The 23,661-nt window shown below is 44.1% G+C and overlaps 1 protein-coding gene across 1 annotated transcript in view; it reads left to right on the top strand.

Annotated features, from left to right (window-relative positions):
- LOC140453379 (forkhead box protein O3-like) overlaps positions 1-23,435 on the top strand; it is a 210,753-nt gene extending 187,318 nt beyond the window's left edge. Inside the window, exon 2 of the mRNA XM_072547968.1 lies at positions 15,503-23,435. Within this exon, the coding sequence (XP_072404069.1) occupies positions 15,503-16,918 (1,416 nt within the window). The 3' untranslated portion in view covers positions 16,919-23,435. The remainder of the gene's footprint in view (positions 1-15,502) is intronic.
- Positions 23,436-23,661: the final 226 nt, after the last annotated feature.

The raw sequence follows: 23,661 nt of genomic DNA, 5'->3' as shown, positions 1-23,661 counted from the left end.
TGAAAGGCCTCTTCCTGTGCTGTAACAATGCTGTGATTTTATGAATGAGTTTTCTAAAAGGCTCCGCATTGCAGTTCGTGGGCCACAAGTCAACAGGATAGACTTTGTTCAACAAGCTCCCGATGTTTGACAGAATCAGTTGACACCATCCCTTGGGAGGTTTTAGGACTGCACTGTAAATGGTGTAAAATCAAATTACAGTATTGTACATATTCTGAATATGTTCCAGCTTCCAACTTGCAAAGCAATGGAACCTATTTACAGTGGGTTTTCCCTGAAATGTTTATGACTGGTCTCTCAATTGCAGTATCTGGTAAATATGTAGCTGGCGAGGGTTCAACACTTGTTAACAGAGATAAAGATGCTATCACAGAAGAAGTAGAATTCCCCTTACACATCTCCACTGTCCTGTATTCCGATCCCAAAGTCTGTGTTAAAATCTGACTCTGTCATTTCTATTTTAGAGTTTTTCTTAATCTGTCATTTAATATTTCTCAAAGTAATCAGAATCAAAACAGGGAAAAAATAATTACTCTGTGTACAGATAGGAAATAAAGTTACAACTTTGACATTTCGCTCTCTCAAAAATGTAAGTGAAACATACTGTCTTGTACTCCTGTACTTTGTATTACAGTTCATGGACGTGTCTCAGGCAAATTTGTGTCGATTCTGATTAACCTCTGACTGTCTTCCTGGGTTTCACCAGCATTACAACCTGTTGGCATTTTGTGAAAGGGGAGGTGAGGATGAGGGGGTGGGGAGAAGTGAAAAGAATCAGTGGCAAAGATTGTCAAAGCAAATTACCAGGCTCATGACATGCAGCATGACAATGTCATCTGCCGCTCCTCCATATCCAGTTTGTTGCTGCCAGCACATTAACTTGACAAGGTTTCTCCCCCGTGGCAGGTCAGAGGCGAACAGCTGTGGGTAACCGTTTCATCAGGCGCTTTTGTTTAAAGTGGCCAAACGTGGAATCAACTGTAAAGTAGGAGTGACGGAAAGCTTGTGCGTCCATTCTTTTCAGATTTCCCCTCGCAATCCCAAAGGTGTTCGCGCGTTGAATTGGATTCCCAAGCTAATGACATGTTTTCTTGCATTCTGACAACAACTCTTAATTAAAATGTAGCGTTCAAAAGTTCAGATTCCTGAATTGCCATACCTTCAATTTTAGTGTCAGCTTCCCTGCTGCAATAATTGAGCTGCTCTGCTAACTGATGTCATCAGGTGAAGAGATAATGTGAGGAGAATGGTGAAGATTGATAGTGCTGTTGATGCTAGAAGATCAGCAGAAACCATAACACATAATTACACGGAAAATTGCCACCAATATTTCAGCTGTAGCCTTTATGATGAAGTTTAAAATAGCGACTTTTTGGCAAAGTTTGGCATTGTGATGCTAATAACACTTATGAGTCAGCAGTGCTTGCACTTCATACTCTACATATTGAACTCTTCACCTCCCAGTCCTGAACTGTTCAGTTGGCAACAGTAAAGCAGCATTGACAGTCTTTGACAATGCATTTTTAAACTTTAAAATGAAACTGCTTCAGTTTTGAATTATCTCTAAAAAAAATATACATTTTATGTCTTGGGAAACTGTGTGCAAGAATTAATGAGTGACCTACTTTAGAAAGAAGTAAACTAAAATGTTGAACTGAATTGCAATGATATTCAGGAGCTTTGCATAACTTTAGCACAAATGTTATAATCAATGATGGCCCATAGTTTGACAATATTCAGATTGCAACCTGGAAATCAAATAACAGATTTTTTTTACCATTTGAGATTCCCTTTGATTACCTCGTCTTATTGAGTCGACCCAGGGAAGCAGAAATAAGAAGTGGAATAAATGAATACGAATCCGTTTTTAAAAAAATTCCCCTACTCCTGAGATTCCATTTAGGCACTAAGAGGAATTCTGTCAAACGTGTGACGATGAGAGACTCAACAGTCATCATTCAAATCCCTGTAAAAGTCAAACTGTTGATAGCTGCCATTTTCTACTTTTGATGGCAATAAAATGTGGAAATTAAAAAAAGAGAATTCTTTACTGTGCTACCTGCAATGTGTATGGTCAAATCAAATCAAATCTTCACCGCTGCTCACCATGTTGTAAGTGCAGCTGAACCAGGTCTGCACCTCACCTGTAATAAGATTGCTGTTATCATCTTCAAGTGAAGGGATCTGAAGGGTCTGCTTGGTCTGTGGTAGTAAAGGAAAACCACTTCCTGGTCTAACTGAAAGAGGCTTTTGTTTTTTTTTTCTCTTGTTTTCTTTTTGTTTGACAAGCAGTGCCCTTAATCTTCTGTTTCTTTTTTTTATATAAATTTAACCCCCACACTACCGCCTAACTGCAGTAGTGCTTATTTTTTTCCCCAGCACCCATGGTGTGTGTGTGCAGTGTGAGACACAGTGAAAGACACGAGGTGCACGAATCTTTATTCAAATTTCCACCACCAGGAAGATAGGAAAACACCCGAGTGGCCAGTGACAAGCACTGCCCTTCACATCAAAGGGCAATGCTGTGTGATCAAACAGTGAAGGGGAGGGACTAAATCAAAATAGAGTTGGAGGGGGAAATAATGCACTCCACTCCCTACAGTGCCCACCTCTCCCTGAACAACTCCAGGGTGTTAGTGGACACCGCGTGCTCCTTCTCCAAGGACACCTGGGCCCTAACGTAACCCCGGAAGAGGGGCAGGCAGTCGGCCCTAACGACCCCCTCCACGGCCCGCTGCCTGGACCTGTTGATGGCCAGTTTGGCCAGGCCCAGGAGCAGACCCACGAGGAGGTCTTCGGACCTGCCCTCCCTCCTCCGTACCGGGTGCCCGAAGATCAGGAGCGTGGGACTGAAGTGCAGCCAGAAACAGAGGAGAAGGTTTTTAAGAAAATCAAAAAGGGAGTGCAAACGCCCACACCCAATATATACATGGTCCACGGACTCCACAGTGCCACAGAACAAGCAGTTGGGCTGGGAGTCCGTGAACCACCGCAATCTGTGGTTGCAGGGGACTGCTGCGTGCAGCACCCTCCACCCCAGATCCCTGAGAGAAAGGGGGAGGACTCCCGCATAACTTCCTTTATCTAAAACCCACGATCACCATCCTCACATTGTTTTTTTTAAAAATTCATTCACGAGATGAGGGCTTCACTGGTTAGGCAGCATTTATTGCCCATGCCTAATTACCCAGAGAGCAGTTAAGAGTGAATCACATTGCTGTGGGTTTAGAGTCACATGTAGGCCAGACCAGGTAGGGATGGCAGTTTCCTTCCCTAAAGGACTTTAGTGAACCAGATGGGTTTTTCCAACAATTGACAATGGATTCATGGCAATCATTAGACTCTTAATTCCAGATATTTATTAAATTCAAATTCCACCAACTGTCATTGTGGGATTTGAACCCACCATGTAAACAGTTATGAAGCATTCTTTTTACAAAAAGGTTACTATATAAATGACAGCTGTTCTTGTTGAATCAGAACTGAAATCATCTCACGCAAAATATATAGTCCAAGATAACAGTGTAGAGGAACTGAAAACCAGTAACTCTCCCACAGCCAGGCAGTGCCCAGACTTGAGTTTTGTTATTCCCAGAGGTTTGATTGGCAGGTCACTTTCCGTTGAATTCAATGTTGATGTTGTGTCAATGTTTGACATGTATAACCCACAGTTGGATGTGTAACAGGATATGCAATCAAAGCTGTATTTATAATTCAGGCTAGATCTACCCCCTGGAAAGGGTCAAGTGCAAACTGTCAATAACCCAACTCATTCCATCCACCCCTCCCCCCCCAACCCACCAACCCCGACCCCGTGATGGCATGATAACAAATCTGCACAGAAAACCTGCTGAAACACAAGCCTCCCACATGTTAGCAAAACTTTATTGAACATAAAAACTATTGAGAGTCCACATGACACACCAAAAACAGTCTCCTGGCTCACAGAGGACGGACAGAAATCCTCCATGTTGAATCACAGACATGGGCGTCACTGGGCAGACCAGCATTTATTACCCTTCTCCTGTTGTCCTTGGAAAGGTGGTCATGAGCTGCCTTCTTGAACCCATGCAGTCCATTTTGTGTTGGTGGACCTGTAATTCCATTAGGGGAGGCAATTCCAGGATTTTGACCCAGCAACATGAAGGGACACTGATCTGTTTCCAAGTCAGAATGGTGTGAATCTCTGAAAGTCAGAGGGGAACTTGCAGGTGCTGGTGTGCCCATTTACCCACTCCTCTTATCCTTCTGGATAGTAAAAGTTACAGGTTTAGAATGTGCTGCATGTGCTGCCTGAGGATACTTGGAGAATTTCTGCAGTGGGTCCTTCAGATAGTACACAGTGCCTCCACTGAACATCAATGGCGGAGGACATAGATATTTGTCAATGCGGTCCCAAACAAATTGACCACTTTGTCCTTGCCATTTGAGGCAGTTTGCTCTGACCTTTGTTGACCTCCTGATATGTGAATAGCCACTTTGATGGATTCCATAGTCATAATGTTAACCACCCCACCCAACTACCATGTGACAACTCAACTTCCTGCCTTCACTCTGCCTGGAAGGAGGCCTGAAGGTTGATGGGGTCAACTTAATATTCAAATGTTTCACAACCTAATATCTTGCACTGCCCGCAGCCCGACAATCCAGGCAGGTGGAGATCACTGGCTAATTGACACCAATCTAGGTTCTGAAAGAATGACTTCTTTCAGGGTATGCTGTAGCGTAAGGAGATAGATGTTGTTCTTCAGGCTAAAGGGATCAACATACATGGGAAGAAAGCAAGAACAAGGTTGTGAGTTGGATAATCAGCCACGATCATGTGGAGTGGGGGAGCAGTCTCAAAGGGCTGAATGGCCTACTCCTACTCATGTCTTCTACATTTCTACGAGGAACTAGAGTGATTGCCCCAGGACCCACCTGGAAAACATGAACCTCACTTTGCAATGCCCTCACCTCTTCCCGAACCTCCAATTGACTCAGAATTTGCTGCCCCTTTGCCTCTGTCCACTTCTTCCAGTTGTGACCTGGGTCCCTCCTGCTGCTGCTGACTGCCAAAACAGTGTCAGAAAGGCCCCATTGAGAGCTTGCTCACCCGTTCATGTACTGGGCAGTCTCCAGAGACCTCCATGTTAATGAGAGCCTGCTGCTAGCCACATCAGAGCTGCCAATGACCACCCTAGATACTCTGTGCCCACTGCCCGCTTTTGAGGTGCGCCCACATCTCTTAGGTTAGCCTCTCGATGAGCACCAAATCGTTGTCTGAATGACTTATAGAGATTTGATTTCGGATTTGGAAGAAATCGCAAGAGGAGTGCAGCAATTTAACACAGGAACCAAGACAGTATGGCAGTAGGTAAACAGCAAACCCACCTCCCTCTCCCACCGCCCCCCACCCCCACCACCAACCCCAACTGATTTGAATCTGCACCAAAGAGATTCACTCATACAGCCAAACTGAAATGGAATGGGACTGATGGAAATAACCACTAGATTTGCTGAGTGTATTTTACCATCAAAACAAACTGTAGCCAAGTTCTGACAAAACAGGACCAGAAACCACCTTCAGTCCACAGTCACATGAAATCCCTTAACTATAGGCTAGGGGTTTTCTTGAAAGAAAATAAAAGTTGAAAACAGGAACTGAAACATTTCCAAGCTAGTAAAATTATCTAATGGCTAAAATCCCTAAAAGCAAAGGCAGGATAACTTCCTGAAATAACATTGAAGTGAAATATTATTAATTTACAGGCAATAGATTCAAGATAATAATTACTTAATCCCAGACAAAGCTCAGAATAAACTTACTTATCCAGAGAATATGAGGAGATGTGAAGGTGGAACTCACTAACCACATATAATGCGGTGAATAGAATTATTGTGTTTAAGGGGAACTAGCGAGGTACTGGACAAGAAAATGTTATGTTGATATGAAGTAAAGTGAACTGTTTTGGTACAGTTTCATTCTCCTTATTAGGAAAAGGATACAATTACATTGGGAGCAGTTCAGAGAAGGTTTACTCAACTCATTCCTTGGATGAAGTGCTTATCTTATGAAGACAGTTTGAGAAGTCGGGCCTTTACACATTAGAGTTTTGGAGAATGAGAGGATATCTTACTGAAACATGTAAGGACCCTTATTGTTATACAGAGGGACCTTGTGATGGTACAAGTTGTTACCTCCCTGAAAGTGACAAAACAAGTAGATAAAATGGTCCAGAAGGCATATGTCATGCTTGCCTTCGTCAGTCAGGGCATTGAATATAAAAGTTGGCAAGTCATATCGCAGCTGTATAAAACTTCAGTTCGGCCACACTTGGAATGTTGTGTGCAGTTCTGGTCACCATATGATAGGAAAGATGTGGAGATCTTTGGAGGGGGTGCAAAGGAGGTTTACCAGCATGTTGCCTGGTTTGGAGTGTATTAGAGTGTCAGACCCTGAGGGATGACCTGATAGAAATATACAAAATTATGAGATGCATGGACAGGGTGGATAGTCAAAGTCTTTTTCTCGGGTTGGAAATGTCAAATACTGGGGATCATAGGTTGAAGGTGAGAGGGAGAAAGTTCAAGGGAGATGTGAGAGGCATGCTTTTTACACACAGTGTGGTAGATGCCTGAACACACTGCAAAGGAAGTGGTAGAACCAGACACAATAACAACATTTAAGAGAGATACATGAACAGGCAGAGAATAGAGGGACATGGACCATGTGCAGATGAAGGGGATTGGTTTAAAATGGCATTGTGGTCAGCACAGACATGGTGGGCTATACTGTTCTGTGTTCTATAAGATGTTGATGGGATTGGATAGGGTGAATACTGAGGAGATGTTTTCTCTTGTGGAGGATATTAGAGAAGGAGATGGTTTAAGTGTAAGAGGTCCTGATGGAGTTGAGGAGAATATTTTTCTCTCTGAAAGTCATTAGCCTCTTGAATTCTTTTCCCCAGAAAGCAACAAAAGTTGTGCCATTGAGTTGATTCATGGCTGAGTTTAATCACATTTTCAATAGACAAGGGAGTTGAGGGTTGCAGGAACCAGACGGAAAAGTGAAGTAGAGACCACAACTAGAATAGCTGTGATCTTATTAAATGGCAGAACAAGATCAACCCCTTCTCCCATGTCCAATGTTCCTGTGGATGGAGTTTGATGTGGGTCAGTTTTTATGTGCTGTGCTTCAGTTTACTTCATTTAGGCTAGTACAGAATTAGCAAGGAATACCAAAACCAGGCCCTGTTCTGCATAGGTTTTAGACTCGCTTTCCTTTATTCCTCCTGAATTGGAATAAGCACACAAAAGTGAAAACTTGAGTGCACAGTGTTTGCTGCATTCCAAGACATTTGGTTTGGGGGATTACAGTGTCTTCTGCCATTTGAACTAAATTTGCAGACGTTGGTTAAGTTCAGTGTTTCTCTCCATGATGCTGGCTTAACTGTGTTCGGGTGTAGTTTAATGGAGTCCAGGAAATGGTTGAAATGTTGGCAGTGCGATTGTGCGCAGGCGTTATATTTTGAAATGAAGTGAAGTATAGAGACTATGCCAAGACAATATCTTTTTTCAGCTGTTATTGTTCATTCTGAAAGACCGTATGCATGTGGATTATGGATATGAAATTTCAGTGAGCAAGCTATTTGCCTGTCGCTTTGCATGAAGGGATTATTATGTACCATCCAGGTTTACTCAGGGCTGTAGATTAATTTTGAGGTACGCAACAGTTCATTTGGTAAAGTGCCAGATTATAAACAAGATGAAACTAAATGGACTGTGTTGTAAAGACGTGGTTATATAATACAAAGTGGTGCATTATTTGTTAGACTCTCATGACATTTATCGGCATCAAAAAAAACACAGCCTCCAAAGCACCAGCAGTGTGGTTGTGTCACAGCCTGGCACTAACAGTTGCTGCACAGCTCCAATTTGACACCACTTGAGAATAATTATTAATCTTGTCTTTAGGGTACCTCACTAGTGCTTGCAACAAGAGGCCCATGAAGTTTGAAAGGAAAATTACAGTGTTGGGACCCTAAAACAAAATCATCTGGTAAAGGTTTGGCAGTTGCAATTCGTTTTAGTAATAACACAGCAACCATAGTTGGTATTTGATTATTGTATATACAGCAATGCACTTATTAATGGGAGACATGTCAGTGAAAGGTATGTTTCCAATGTATACATTAAACACTGGTTTGAATACTCATAATGGTAGTAGCTTTGTATAAATGTGATCTATTGCTGCCGTAATATCATTCTTTAGTGAGCAAAGTATGATTTTCTGTATATATTCTGTTCCTCAGTCATGGGATCTGGGCATCACTGGCAAGACCAGTATTTACTGCTCATCCTCAGATCCCCTTGAGAAGGAGATTGGGAGTTGTCTTCATGAAGTGCTGAAGTCTATTAAGTGAAGACATTTCCACAATCTTCTTAGGCAACAATTTTGTCTAAGTGATGATGAATTTGTTGGTCTCATTTTTATTTTGGGAGGAACAAACTTTAAGGTTCAATACTCCAAAATGCAATTTTCAGCAAACAGTTCTCACTCTGAATAATCATAATTTCTGACTCAAGTTGTGAATCTAGTTTCACAGGATTAGTGGCATTTCAGATTGTCCAAAATTATTAAAAGCATATATGCTCCTCCGACCTTAAAGTTTCCTACAAAGTGGGAAGAGCAGTAAGATTTTAAATACAGAGGAACCTCGATTATCCGAATATCAGATTATCCGAATATCAGATTATCTGAAGGAGAACTCAAGGTCTCGATAGAAACATTACATCAAAGACGTGTTTTCAACAGTGATTGCGTCTTTTGTTTACAGTGATTAAACAGGCACAGTCTCCAAATGACTGACCTCCTGCCCCCTCTCTCTCCCCACACTTTCCCTGGAGTTCTATAGAGGGGTGTACTGTAATCCTCTCTTCCCCAGATAATCTCCAACATTGTCCTGTGCAGGCTAATGGTAGAACCTGTCAAAGAGTTGCAGTGAAATGTTGTGTGTGTGTGTGTGTGTGTGTGTGTGTGTGTGTGTGTGTGTGTGTGTGTGTGTGTGTGTGCGCGCTATTTGGAGACATACCCCACAAAGGCAGCAGCAGCAATCTTGTTGGTGACCAGTTCAGCTGCCCCGGAGAGGGGCAGGGGTGAGAGGAAGGGCAGTGTTGGACAGGGTTGGGGGGTTAGGGGGGCGGTGTTCGACGTTGGCTGAAGGCGGAGGGGGGCGGTGTTGGACGGTGGCTGGGGGTGGAGGGAGGCGGTGTTGGACGGTGGCTGGGGGCAGTGTTGGACGTTGGCTGAGGGTGGAGGGAGGCGGTGTTGGACGGTGGCTGGGGGCAGTGTTGGACGTTGGCTGAAGGCGGAGGGGGGCGGTGTTGGACGGTGACTGGGGGTGGAGGGGGACAGTGTTGGACGTTGGCTGAGGGCGGGGGGGCGGTGTTGGACGTTGGCTGAGGGCGGGGGGGCGGTGTTGGACAGTGGCTGAGGGTGGAGGGAGGCGGTGTTGGACGGTGGCTTGGGATGGAGGGGGGCGTTGTTGGATGGTAGCTGGGGGGAGGGGAGCGGTGTTGGACGGTGGTTGAGGGCGGGGGGGCAGTGTTGGATGTTGGCTGAGGGCGGAGGGGGCAGTGTTGGACAGTGGATGACGGCGTAGAGGAGAGGTGTTGGACGATGACTGGGGGGAGGGGAGCGGTGTTGGACGTTGGCTGGGGGCAGAGGGGGGCGGTGTTGAACGGTGGTTGGCAGGGAGGGGAGGGGAGCAGTGTTGGACGGTGGTTGGGGGGGGAGGAGGCGGTGTTGGACGGTGGCTGGGGGATAGGGGAGCAATGTTGGATGGTGGCTGGAAGCGGAGGGGGATGGTGTTGGACGGTGGCTGAGGACGGAGGGGGGGGAAGTGTTTGATGGTGGCTGAGGGCGGAGGGGGCAGTGTTGGACAGTGGCTGAGGGCGGGGGGGATGGTGTTGGACGGTGGCTGGGGGGATGGGGGTCGGTGTTGGACGTTGGCTGAGGGTGGGGGGGTAGTGTTGGACGGTGGCTGCGGGCGGAGGGGGGCGGTGTTGGACGGTGGCTGAGGATGGGGGGGGTGTTGGACAGTGGCTGGGGGGAGCGGAGCAGTGCTGGACGTTGGCTGGGGGCGGAAGGGGGTGGTGTTGGATGGTGGCTGGGGGCAGATGAGGGCAGAGTTGCACGGTGGCTGGGGGCAGAGGGGGGCGTTGTTGGACGGTGGCTGGGAGGAGGGGGTGTTGTTGGACGGTGGCTGGGGGGGAGGGGAGCGGTGTTGGACAGTGGCTGGGGGGAGGGGAGTGGTGTTGGACATTGGCTGGGGGGAGGGGAACGGTGTTGGATGGTGGCTGGGGGGAAGGGAGTGGTGTTGGACATTGGCTGGTGGCAGAGGGGGCAGTGTTGGACAGTGGCTATGAGGGAGGGGAGCGGAGTTGGATGGTGGCTGGAGGGGAGGGGAGCGGCGTTGGACGGTGGCTGGGGGGAGGGGGCAGTGTTGGACGGTGGCTGGGGGGAGGGGGCAGTGTTGGACAGTGGCTGGGGGGAAGGGAGCGGTGTTGGACGGTGGCTGGGCGGAGGGGGTGGTGTTGGATGGTGGCTAAGTGTGGAGGGGGGTTCTGTGGGACGGTGGCTGAGGGGATGGGGGCGGTATTGGACGGTGGCCTAGGTTGAAGGGGGGTGGTGTTGGACGGTGGCTGAGGGGAGGGAGGCAGTGTTGGATGGCGGGTGGGAGGGAGGGGGGGAGGGGGAGCTGTGTTGTACGGTGGCTGGGGGCAGGGGTCAGTGTTGTACGGTGGCTGAGGGTGGAGGGGAGCTGTGTTGTACGGTGGCTGGGGGCAGGGGTCAGTGTTGTACGGTGGCTGAGGGCGGAGGGGAGCGGTGTTGGACAGTGGTTGGGGCGAGGGGGGCGGTGTTGGACGGTGGCTGGGGGGGAAGGGACCGGTGTTGGACGGTGGCTGGGGGGGAGGGGGACGGTGTTGGACTGTGGTTGGGGGGAGGGGGGCGGTGTTGGACGGTGGTGGGGGTGGAGCGTGGGGCGGTGGTGGTGGGTGGGTGGGGCAGTGTTGGATGGTAGTGGGGTTGGTAGTATGGGGTGGTGTTGGACGGTGTCTGAGGGTGGAAGGGAGCTGTGTTGGACGGTGGCTGGGAGGGAGGGAAGCAGTTTTGGACGGTGGCTGGGGGCAGGGGACAGTGTTGTACGGTGGCTGAGGGTGGAGGGGAGCAGTGTTGGACGGTGGCTGGGGGCAGTGGTCAGTGTTGTACAGTGGCTGAGGGCGGAGAGGAGCGGTGTTGGACGGTGGTTGGGGCGAGGGGGGCGGTGTTGGATGGTGGCTGGGGGGCCGGTGTTGGACAGTGGCTGATGGGGAGGGGGGCGGTGTTGGACGGTAGTTGGGCAGAGGGGGCAGTGTTAGACAGTGGAGCAGTGTTGGACTGTGGTTGGGGGGAGGGGGGCGGTGTTGGGCGGCGGTGGGGGTGGGAGAGTGGGACGGTGTTGGATGGTGGCTGGGGGGGAGGGGGGGCGATGTTGGATGGTGGTGGGGGTGGGAGGGTGAGGCTGTGTTGGACAGTGGCTGGAGGGGAGGGGGGCAATGTTGGACGGTGGTTGGGGGGAGGGGAGCGGTGTTGGACGGTGGTGGATGTAGGAGGGTAGGGCGGTGTTGGACGGTGGCTGGGGGGGAAGGGCGTGGCGGTGTTGGACGGTGGCTGGGGGGGGGGGAGGGGGGCAACGTTGGACGGTGGCTGAGGGGGCGGCAACGTTGAACGGTGGTTGGGGTGGTGGGGAGCGGTGTTGACGGTGGTGAGGGTGAGGATGGGGCGGTGTTGGACGGTTGTCGGGGGAAGGGGAGTGGTGTTGGACGGTGCCAGGGGCTGCTTTGTCTACTGAATGGGAAGTGGACTAAAAAACTCCGAGCCTCAGAGGAAAGGCATTTAATTGATTAACCGAATAATCAATTATTCGAACGAAATCGTGCCTGCCCATCTCGTTCGGATAATCAAGGTTCCTCTGTACAGATGTATGTTTAATGATTGACTGACAGAAGAAGTTCTTCAATGTAACAAGCTTGGTCACGCAGATTTACCCTACAAATGTCTTCATCTGGAAGTCTGGCAAAGAGATAAAAGGAAAATTAACCTTGAGGGCATCTGACCAGATCTTAAGACAAAATAAGAACCAAGCTCATGGCCCTTCCAGTATAGTCATCAGATACCCAGAGCTCTCTTTGTTTTTAAGTGTATTATCGTAACAGTTATCTTTTGGATGAAAATTCAAACAAGGTCCCATTTCTTGAAATAAGTACACCACAGCAGAAACAAGTGCAAAAATAATAAACTGGAAATAATGAAACCATTCTAACAAAGCCTTCCTGTAATATTGTCTTACTGCTAACAGTCTACACCTGGGCTTCAATGTTTTACTAGGCTTTGATGCATATCTTTAACGCACTTCAAGCTGAAGGTATTAAAATCCACACACTAAAGCCAGAATTTTAACAGCTAGAGACAGAAATTTAAATTAATAATTATCTTACAGTTTTCCTGACAGTGACGATTTAACAGTATAGATTTATAATCAGAAAGTGCTGAAAAATCTCACCAAGTCTGGCAGCATCTGTAGAGAGAGAAACGTAAGACAGCGTTTCAAGTCCAATATAATTCTCTTCTAGACTCAAAACATTAACTCTGTTTCCATCTCTGCAGATGCTGCCAGACCTACTGAATTTCTTTAGCACATTCTGTTTTTATTTTATTTTCTGGCAGTGCTTTGCCTTGGTGTCGGAATTATCATCAGCCTGATTTGGCGGTGAGAGATGAAATGAAGGTGATCCCTTCAGGCTGTGAATTAAGTTGCCCATTTAGATCCAGTAAGCACTTGTGGTATGGTTTTCACCTTTCCCAATTTTAATTAGTTTCAGTCTGGTGCTAGTATCTCAGGATCTCTGCAACTATGATGGCATCAATCAAGTTAAGGAACCAATCGCATTAAAGAATTCTCACAGACTGCGAAGTGGAAAATAACAAGCAGGATTCACTTTGCACGTATCTTGTGAAAATGTTGCAGAAAGTGAGGTCTAGTTTGGGAGGACACATGAGATTAAGATTGAAACTGAAATACTACAAATAAACTTTATGTTAAAATCGAGTCATGGAATGGCGACATACTTTATTTATAAATGTTCAAAGTTTTTTTTGTTGAGGATCAGGAATTCTGCTCAGAAATAATTCGACCATTTGGCCATCAGGACTGTGATAGTATTTATATACTAGGTGCACCTTCTTTGACCTATCATGCGCCAGGAGAATATCAGGCTCAGGAAAATAGCAATCATCTTGATGCATCATCATTCACCACAGTGACAATATTCAGCTCTGTGATAATAACATTTATTTTAGATGTGACCGACATTGTGACAATGTCAGCTATCCACTAACCACCAATCTATTTTGTAATAACTAATGCAGACGACGTCAGAGAAAGATAATGTCATCAGTCAAAATGCCCTTCCAAACCTGCAGAGCTATACAGTAGAACACAGTGTTCCCTGCATGCAAAAGTTATGATTGACCAAATTCAAACCATTCGAAACTCATTTCAGAGCAGCGTTTGGATAAAGATATTGAATTCCTGGTATGGTTTCTAGTGGGAAACCCCAGAAGTAGTTGTGGCAGGTGATGTCGATCATGTGATCTAGCTCCACAACATGCTGGAGAGCAGCCAAGGAATCCTGATAAAGCCAGAGCAGAAGCTGCCTTTAAGTGGATAAACCTGCATTAACAACATTAAGTCTCTGAACTGTGTTTCACCCCTGACATTGCAGCCTGGAGCTGGTCACTCTGCCTGCCTCTGCTGACAGAACAAACTCTGCTCTGCACCTTGTGTTTTTAACTGAAAATATCAGATTTCTGCTCAAACCCACCTCCCCCAACCTTATAGACAGTGGGTTGCTGAATCCAGGGAAGGTGCTGGAGATCAGTGGGAGAAAGGGTTCAGATAAAGGAACCTTTATAAATCTGATAATTCAAAATGATTCTGAAGAACTTCTGTTTTTGCTCTTTTTAAAAAAATGTTTGTAGCAGTATCCTCACTTGGGTACTGAATACTGACAACATCAGAAAGGAGAAGCTGTGATATACAGTGTGGCACAGGAGAGGCAAGAATAAGGAATTTTTTTAACAGCAACATCACGTCAATGAAACAAAAGGGAGAGCAAGCTATCAGCATGGAGATAATTAACCTTAGACAGCAATCAGTCCTCTCCACAAACTAGACAGTAAATCAATGACAGGTCTCACTCAGCATCATAAAACATGGTCTTGAAAGTCACCTAAACCTCACGATGCCTATTATCCTAAATCAACACTAGTGTGCTGTTGGAAATACATTTATCTAACAATGCCTGTTACCTTGCCCAAGGTGCAGGAAGGGATATTTTATGATGGGTATAGCACAGTCCTTACAAAATCTGCCTGAGATCCCTTCCATTGAATAGATGGAAATTCCAGCAGGTTTCGTGAATAAGTGTCAAAGAGTTCTTTCCAATTTTCTTTGGCGATGCCTCCTCCCATTCAGTCTGTGGCTCTATTGGTGACAAGGGCCCCCATGAGGCAGGATGTGAAAGATTTCTGACACACTCCAGACAAAACTCTAGAGTGATGCTCCAGAGCAGCACAATGCTGAGGGTTCAGTTTCAGATGAGGAATTACATTCCATTCCCTGCCTACATTCTCAGGGGCTTATAAACCTTCCTTTGGTACTATTTGGAGTAGGGGGATGTAGGAGATTACAGGAGCATCTCAGTAATTTTTAATTGCTTCATTAACATCAGAGAGACAGATTGTCTGGTTGTTCACAGATGTCTGCATAGGCCATCTTGCTGTGCACAAATTCGCCGCTGGGTTTCCCACAATACAAAAGTGACTGCTCTTCAAAGAATTAGCTGTACATCATTTCAGAACATTCCATGGTCTTGGGGCAAGTGCTGTAAACGCAGGTCTTTCTTTTCTTACTAAGGTTCAATTCCATAACCACTGCAATTTTTTTTAATCAACATGTCCGGGGACTTGAACCTGGACTTTCTGGCCTAGAGGTAGGGACCCTACCACTGCACCACAACAGCCCTCTCCACAAACACTGGATATATCCATCTGTGTACATGTACCTACATTGTATAAATTCTCACACATAGCGAAATAATGGTAGAGCAGTAATATGGAACAATCAACTAATCTAACATGTTATATGGACAGAAACTGCTGGAGAATCTCAGCAGGTCTGACAGCATCCTTGGAGAGAGAAACAGAGATAATGTTTCAATCCAGTGACCATTCTTCAGAACTTAACAACTAGATGACATTCATTCTATTTATTTTAAATTGCTTGTATTGGTTGCATGAACACTGTAAGTCTACACTATATATTGCATCTTTAAAGAATTGCAGTAAGTGGTTGTTATGCCATCTGTGTCTTGTTGGACATTTCTCTCATTTTAGTTTGTTCTTTTATCTTTCCAGAACTCGATACGTCACAACCTCTCGCTCCACAGCAGATTTATTCGAGTGCAGAATGAAGGCACAGGCAAGAGCTCCTGGTGGATGTTAAATCCTGATGGAGGGAAATCTGGGAAATCTCCCCGGAGACGCGCAGTTTCCATGGACAGCAACAGCAAGTACCTGAAGAGCAAGAGAGGGGCAAACAAGAACAAAGCCACCCTGCAGGCAACGCAGGAGCGGAATGAGGGTAGTCCTTCATCACAACACACCAAGTGGTCGGGCAGCCCCAGCTCTCACGGCAGCGATGAATTTGACGCTTGGACTGACTTCAGGTCACGGGCCAACTCAGCTGCAAGCACCCTGAGTGGTCGGCTCTCCCCAATCATGGCTAATTCAGAACTGGATGAGCTTGAAGATGACGACAGGACTCCGTCTTCTCCATTACTCTACCCCAGTCCCTCGAACACCTTGTCCCCATCTGTAAGCACAAGGCGCCCTGTGGAACTTCCTCGCTTGGCTGATATGGCTGGAACAATTAACTTGAATGAAGGAATAACAGAGAACCTGCTGGAGGAGCTGCAGGATAATTACAACATGAGCCCATCACAGCAGATTCCCTCAGGGTGTCTGAGGCAGCGAAGCTCCAGCTTCTCATTTGGATCTAAATGTTCGACACGGGGAAGTCAGACAAGTACATACAGTGTCACCATGTATAGCCCACCCCCCATGACTATGTTACGCCACTCTCCCATGCAGACTATTCAGGAAAACAAGCAAGTCACTTTTTCAACAATCAACCACTATGGGAATCGCATGTTGCAGGATCTTTTGACCCCAGAGTCGCTACGACACAAAGAGGTCTTGATGACTCAGTCAGACCCCCTGATGCCACAGGCCAATACAGTCGTAACGTCACAAAACCAGAGACACATGGTGCTGTGTTCTGACCCAGCATTATCACCTTTCAATACCCAGTCCCCCAGATTACTGAACAGCAATCCATTTCATCACCCATCGCCAGTGCAGCAAAATTCTGCTGTCAATAACGGTGCCTTATCCAATCCCATTGGCCTTATGCACATGCACTCGGATGCTGGTAACATGAACTCTGTCACGCACCATCTCCAAAACCAGCTTCACTCACTTGCCAGCCACGGGATGCAAATGGAAGCATCGGACTCTAGGCTGACCTCCTGTCCCGGAGGGATTAACATTTCTGCCATGAGTCAAGATAAGTTCCCCACTGACCTTGACCTTGACATGTTTCATGGGAGTCTGGAGTGTGATGTGGAGTCTATCATTCTTAATGAGTTCATGGATAATGAGGAGCTTGATTTCAATTTTGACTGTGCTATGCCAACTCAGAATGTTGGCATCAATATGGCTACCTTACCCACTGTTCCGCAGACCACAAATCAGAGTTGGGTGCCAGGGTGAAGTAGGATTACAATGTTCACTATCATGGATGAAAATTGGTTCCATAAAGGCTCAAAGACCAGACCAAATTAATACATGGCTTCTTAGGAAGCACATACTTGAAAATCGAAAACATGTTTTGTTTCCTTTACCTGTAACACACTTAGAAGTACAATCAAGCAAGGCAATAACATATTCTTTATTAAAATAGCTGTTATGCCAACTAAAGTGACATCAGTTTTACTTTTGGAAATTAGGCTGCAAATCCTGCATGAAATGATGTCTTGGCACAATTTTCTCATTTAATCAGTGTGCAATACAAGGTAAAAGGAACTCAACAAAATGGTTCTGAAATTAAAGCCTTAATCTAATTTCTCTGTTCAGTGAAATAATTTTAAACAGGTTGCTTTTTTCCTAATTGTGAATTGAGCATTGTCTCCCAGAATATAATCCTTGATATCTTTAAGTGAGCCTTAGTTGTCTGATAAAGGGGAGGAGTTCTTATTTCTGTGCACCTGAAACTAAATCCATTGTTTATAAAAGGTTGGTGCCTCCATTGTAGAATGCACAGGGAGGAACTCATCCCTAGCAATGACTGAACGTCCACTAATGTAGGCTGGTATCCTACTGACTGTTCCAGTTCTCTTGAATTACTAACACAAGAATATGATAATTAACTGACTTTGGACAGAGATTGCAGGGAGCACCTGAAAGTTATGGTACAGGATTATGGCAGGCTGAATACACCTTCAATAATGATAAAATTTAATTTTATTTATTCTCACTCATATATTCATAGCAATCTCCCTTGAAGCCAGATGTTAATTTGGTCCGGGGCCAGAATAGTTTCTTGCTCAGTCTTGGGTTTGCATTAAAGTCACCAAAGCTTTTTTTTAAATGAGCTTGTTTATAACAACTGACGGCATTTTAATACACACTTGTATTTCTGAGGACAAGATGAAGAGTAGGTGAAATATTTTAAATGAAAGAATTTTTACTGAGGTGTTTTCTCCTTAAGCTCTGGACTGATAAATGGCTGTGTTTTCAGAATGCGAGACTTCTGTCTTCTGAAAGACTTTGATCAAAACTGTTCTTCTGATTCTGTAGCCCACATCTACTGTTCAACTGCCCTCAAATACTACATAACAATGTCATTTCTTTATTTCTTTTATAGACTGAGAGTCATATTGTTACTGCTTTGGCATTTATCATTACTGTATGCTATTTTGGTCAAAAATGTATTTATTTTAGATTGAGGGAAATAACTAGTTGGTCTTGTAGGTGTTCTGAGCTAATACCATGGCCTGAAATTTTAATTTATATAGTGATTGGGGCATTACTTTGTGAGAATTTCTCTTGGGATTTTGACTCTGGCAAGTGTGTTTTGCCACAGAGAATGGTGAAATCAGGAGATACTTTTTTTTTAACCATCATTTACCTAGAGTCAATTCTCTGAATATCTAAAACTTTCTCTGGAAAGTGCCATAAGTGATAGTTATATAAGTTACATATGTATATTAACTTCTTTTTATGTAAAGTATATGGATAATTAAAAAGTCCGTTCTTAAATGTACATACAAGTACTGTACTGTAATTTCACTACGTATACTTTGAATGTCGATGTGATTAAGAATATAATTTCTCTTTATTTTTCAAATATAAAATAATATTGTATGATAAAGGAAGCCCCAGACAGCAAGTTTCTTTTCTGTTTTTCTTTGAAATTCTGTCAGTGACTGGACAAAATCCAGGTGTAATGGCAGTTGTGTAATTTTTTAGCTAATGAAATATTTTAGATCAGAATGTTTAAAAACAGATTCGGGTCAAAATGCTCAGACTCCCTTGTTGATTCAGAAGGTACTCACTCTCCATTGTGAGTATGGTGGGGCTGGGGGAGAGGTGCAGTCAGACCTGGTGGGATGCGTGCCATGTCATGTTTGCCTGAAGACAGACTGCCAGTCCAATGACTTTCCTCTCCACCACTTCCCATGTTTTTCTAAACAACGAATGACCATTCTAGGAATACGGACAAAGCGCTCAACCTTTCTCTAAAAATGTAACACCCCTCTGATTGTCCTCCATAGTTTGTCCTGGAGATCAGTCTTCAACTCCAGGAGAATTTGGGAGACTTTGCAATTGTGCATTTCAGACAGAGGTGATATCCCACCACATCAGAATACTCTCAAACACATAAGGTGCAAACAGATAAATATTTATTTCTCCCAGGTTTAGTGGAATTAATGTTGTAAGATTAAAAATAACGTCTTCACTTTTCCCTACTGGAGGGTTACTGCAAGCAGGAGCAACAACAAAGGTTTTCGTTGAAGCAGGTCAAGACTATTGTACACAGAAAAATACTGATCAGCATAGAACACTTAGGACTTTCTTATGTCTCATAGGGAAAAATAAAGAGTAGGTAATTTGGTCAGTGCAATATGGAGTGGTGTTCTCTGCCCATTCCTAAATCCTGCCCATGTCAAAATAAATGAACACTTACGTCTTTATGAGCAAAGAACCTATAAAATGTGCACAGAAAATGCATTTTGACACACGGTCCAAGAGGAGCCTTGACATTATGCTGTGAAATAATTATTGAGTGAATGCTGAATGGATTTGAAATTGGTTTATCTATTTTATCAGACAAAACTTCTGTTACAATAGTAGACCAAAAAATTCACTTTGAAGCATTAAGTGTCCATCTGCTTAACCTTCTCATAGTACACTGTCAAAATCTAGGGTTCTTGTGGCACAGTGGTAGTGTCCCTATCCTTGAGTCAGGAGATTCGAGCTCAAGACCCACCTGCTCCAGAGATGTATCATAGCAAAGCTAGATAGGTTGATTCAAATTATCTATGATTTTAAGCGTAAGATAGGATCCTGATTCCCAGGTGGGGAAGCAGCAGACGGAATTGTACCCGCGAGCCATCAGCTTCAAGTAAATGCCATCACATGTCATCACATGGCTACATAGAGGCAGCTGGGCAGTTCAGAATCTCAGGGTCCAGTGGTCGCCTTCTTACACCATTGCAAGGCAACTGGAACCAATTCACCTTACAATGCCTGTCTCAAGAAAGTTATTAAAATGCCACTGTTGTCACCTGGACATTGCAGCCCCTAATCAGTCCATATTAATGAGTTTTCTGCCTGAATCTAGTGGATGCCTGAGTTGCCTTAATCAAAGTGTTCAGTTTAAAGTCAACAGGACCAAGGATGGCAAATGTCTGTCCAGTTATTCTATCCATACTTTAACCTATCCCCACCAAGCAGGATGGTTTCAAAATTTCCCCCATAGCATCTAAGGAAATGTAAGAAGAAAATTGGTGTCAAAAATAGGGATTGCTTGGACTGATGCACAAGGTACAAACCAACAATATTGTCAGTGCTGTTAGTGAGAGAGGGCTGTCTTTCAAATAAGGCATTGAGTAGAGACACCATCTGCTTTTCCCTGGTCACCCAGGAGAATGTCAAAGGTCCCATGGTAGCATTTGAAAAATAGCATGGAATTCTTAAATCAATACCACCATAAGCTGATCCATCTACTGAGTGTGGGACTTTGCTGTGTACTATATTTTTGCATCTATAGTAATGGCTAAACTTCATTGATCATTAATTACTTAGGAAGACAAAGTCTTTTCCCTGGAGTAGGTGAGTCCAGAACTAGAGGACATAGGTTTAGGGTGAGAGGGGAAAGATATACAAGGGACCTAAGGAAAAATTTTTTCACACAGAGGGTGGTGCGTGTGTGGATTGAGCTGCCAGAGGAAGTGATGGAGGCTGGTACAATTATAGCATTTAAATGACATCTGGATGGGTACATGAATAGGAAGGGTTTGGAGGACTATGGGCTGGGTGCTGGCAGGTGAGACTAGATAGGGTCGGGATATCTGGTCAGCATGGACGGGTTTGACCGATGGGTCTGTTTCTGTGCTGTATATCTCTCTGACCCTATGACTCTATGTAATACAGAGCTATTTAAATGCAAATTTTTAAAAATTTCATATCTATACCATCTGGTCAGATAATGATGCATACATCCCACAACAGACAGCACAGGGATGATCCAGCATTGCTGTTATTTTTTTCTCTACTGAAGATTGACATTTCCATATCAGTGAAACATTAAAGGTGATTTACTACATTACTCAATCCAATCTGATGATCACCAACATGTTTCTGTGCTCCTTAACCATTAGCAGACTGCTGTCAGATTGTTCAGGGTTTAGAACATTCATAATCTGGATTGCTGAATAGGATCTCTATTCTGTTTATCATGACTAAGCCATCACGGTTGCGGCAGCAGTTTAGCCTTGATTTACAAACGCAGATGTTCCCTCAGCATGTTACTACATTGCTTCTTGTTCGTTATCAGTCAGATTCTTATGAAATAAACCTGCTTAAAAATGACAGAAAAATGCCCAAAATAGCTTTAACACTGGCACCTCCACGTCATTAAACATCCAACCATTTGAAAGTTCCATACATTCTTTCAATTTTCATCAGAAAGTGGTGATGAATTCTGGAGCTTTAGTGGATAGGGTTAATACAGGGCGTTCATGTGCATTAACATGCATACTGGGCATATCAAACTGAAGTTTGTTATTGCCATGAAATGACGATGAATTATTTTATTTGCCAATAGAATGTTTCAGTATACTTTTCGGTTACTTTAAAACAATCTCCTGATTTCACAGTGGCATTCAAGATCATTGACAAGTTACCAATAAATCTAGAGCTATTGTGAAAATTGTCTAGTAAGATCCTTACTGATTCACAGTTCAATCAAGTGGACAGACTGTTTAACTAACCATGGCAAAATGATTAAACAATTAAATTAAAGCCCTATAGGTTTTTTAAAAAAAAAATTAATTGGATTTGACCAGGGCTACAGTTTCTATAAGAATTGACAAAAATACTTAAAGAAAAATTACCAATTTTAAAGGTAGTGATTTATTTTCAAGACTCAAAATTATACAATCAAATCAAACAGCATTACATGAAGGGAAGGTGAGATTCTACAAATTCTCAGATTATGAGAATGCTAAACTCTTTCATCTTCTGTTATGGATATTCTTCCAACCCCACCTTCTATTGGTACTGCCTCCTCATTGGAGGTAAGACCAAGTGGATGATAAGTATCTTCCAGTTTCCTCTCTCCCTAGCTACCTTACATTGTGTGTCTGTGATACATCTGGCTTGCTAACTGAATGAAACCAAAACCAATGTTATAGCATGCTTTCCATTCGGAGAGTGAGCAAGAGTAGCGATCCCATCCAAACCTTACTCACAGCAAGTGAACTCCTGCTATCACCCCAGTTGATGTCAATGAGTCAAAAAATGGTGCCTTTCAGGCCGACGTGGCTCAGGTAGTCAAGAAAATACATTTGAACTGTCAGGAATCCCGTGTAGACTTTGGTCACTGAATATGTTTCTCTCCCTTCACTGAACTGTTCAAAAACAAAATGAAGTATCACTGTGATGTAATGGTCCAACGTTGATGTCTTGCTCGCCTAAAACATGCTGATCAGTTTTGTGCTACTTTTCAAACCCTCTTTCCTTGAGGTAGGAGTGCACCCCACTATTAGCTATGCAAACATCTGTATTCATCAACATTGTCTTCTTTCCTGTGGCTGCTGGCTTTGAAAGAATGCAATGCTCAGGTGTTTTAACATGGCCAATGTTTAGACAGCAGAACATGTGCGTATCCAATCAGCTAGTGTCAGGTCTTAATAGTGTCTCTGAATGCCCTTCTAAAACTCCACCATGCAGACTTTTGAATCCTAGTAAGACATTATTGGTTTGCAGTGGCTTCACAATTCCATCAGTGACTATGTAATGTAATTACTCAAGCGGGCTGGAAATGGTATGATACCCTACCAGTTTTTACACTCATTGTGAATGGAGGATATTGTCCCCAAAACCATACGGGGGTTTGATTGGTGCTACATTTGTGTGCAGTGGTCATCTGTAGCCAGTGTTCTTATAATCACTGAAGTGGGAAGCAACTTACTCAGTACCTCCACAGCCCCAGACTTGTGTAAGGCCTTAAGTTGTATGCATGCTGGGATAACATAAAAACAAAGCAGCCAATGCGGTGAAATCAAACTTTAACAGCATTTCATGAAGACTACTTTTTGAAAACGGTCAAATTTTGAGAAGTCCATTTCGGGGTTGGAACAGGCCCAGTCTGCTCAAGGAATAACAGTTCTTTGCCATTCAGTGACCATATGTAACAAACATGAAAATACCCTTTGTGTTGTACTGCTCCTTTAATTCAAATATTGAGAAACCAGCATGAACTTGAGTTCATCAGAAAGTAGATCCCCTTGCAGCTGTATCTGTCTATAAATTCATAAGACATTTTGTAATCTCTTTATCAGGTCAGATCTGGTGCGCTACAGTCATTTGAATAAGATATCCATACCTTAATGAATGTAAAACTTTAAACTGTGCTGTAAAGGTTTGTGAAAATTGCAATGTGAGGAAATGTGTATAGTGTATTGTACAGTGTATTTTCATTAATAAATTGTTTTAAATAATATATTTGAACCAGTGGGTAGAATGTACTTTGTGTTGTTCGTTCATGGCACAAATTTCCTAATGCCTTCTAAACAATAAAAGCGTCCTCTCAGTTCTGAGAATATGACCGTCTGATGGATTCCGAGTGTATTTTACACTTTGCCTCTCTCAACTCCTGTTATAGTTGGAAATCTATTCAATGGCACAGCAAATTTGACTTACTTTTCCTAAAACTGCACAATAAATCA

Source organism: Chiloscyllium punctatum, chromosome 27 (assembly GCF_047496795.1).
Source record: "Chiloscyllium punctatum isolate Juve2018m chromosome 27, sChiPun1.3, whole genome shotgun sequence".
Taxonomy (NCBI): domain Eukaryota; kingdom Metazoa; phylum Chordata; class Chondrichthyes; order Orectolobiformes; family Hemiscylliidae; genus Chiloscyllium; species Chiloscyllium punctatum.
This window is presented reverse-complemented; position numbering and strand designations above follow the sequence as displayed.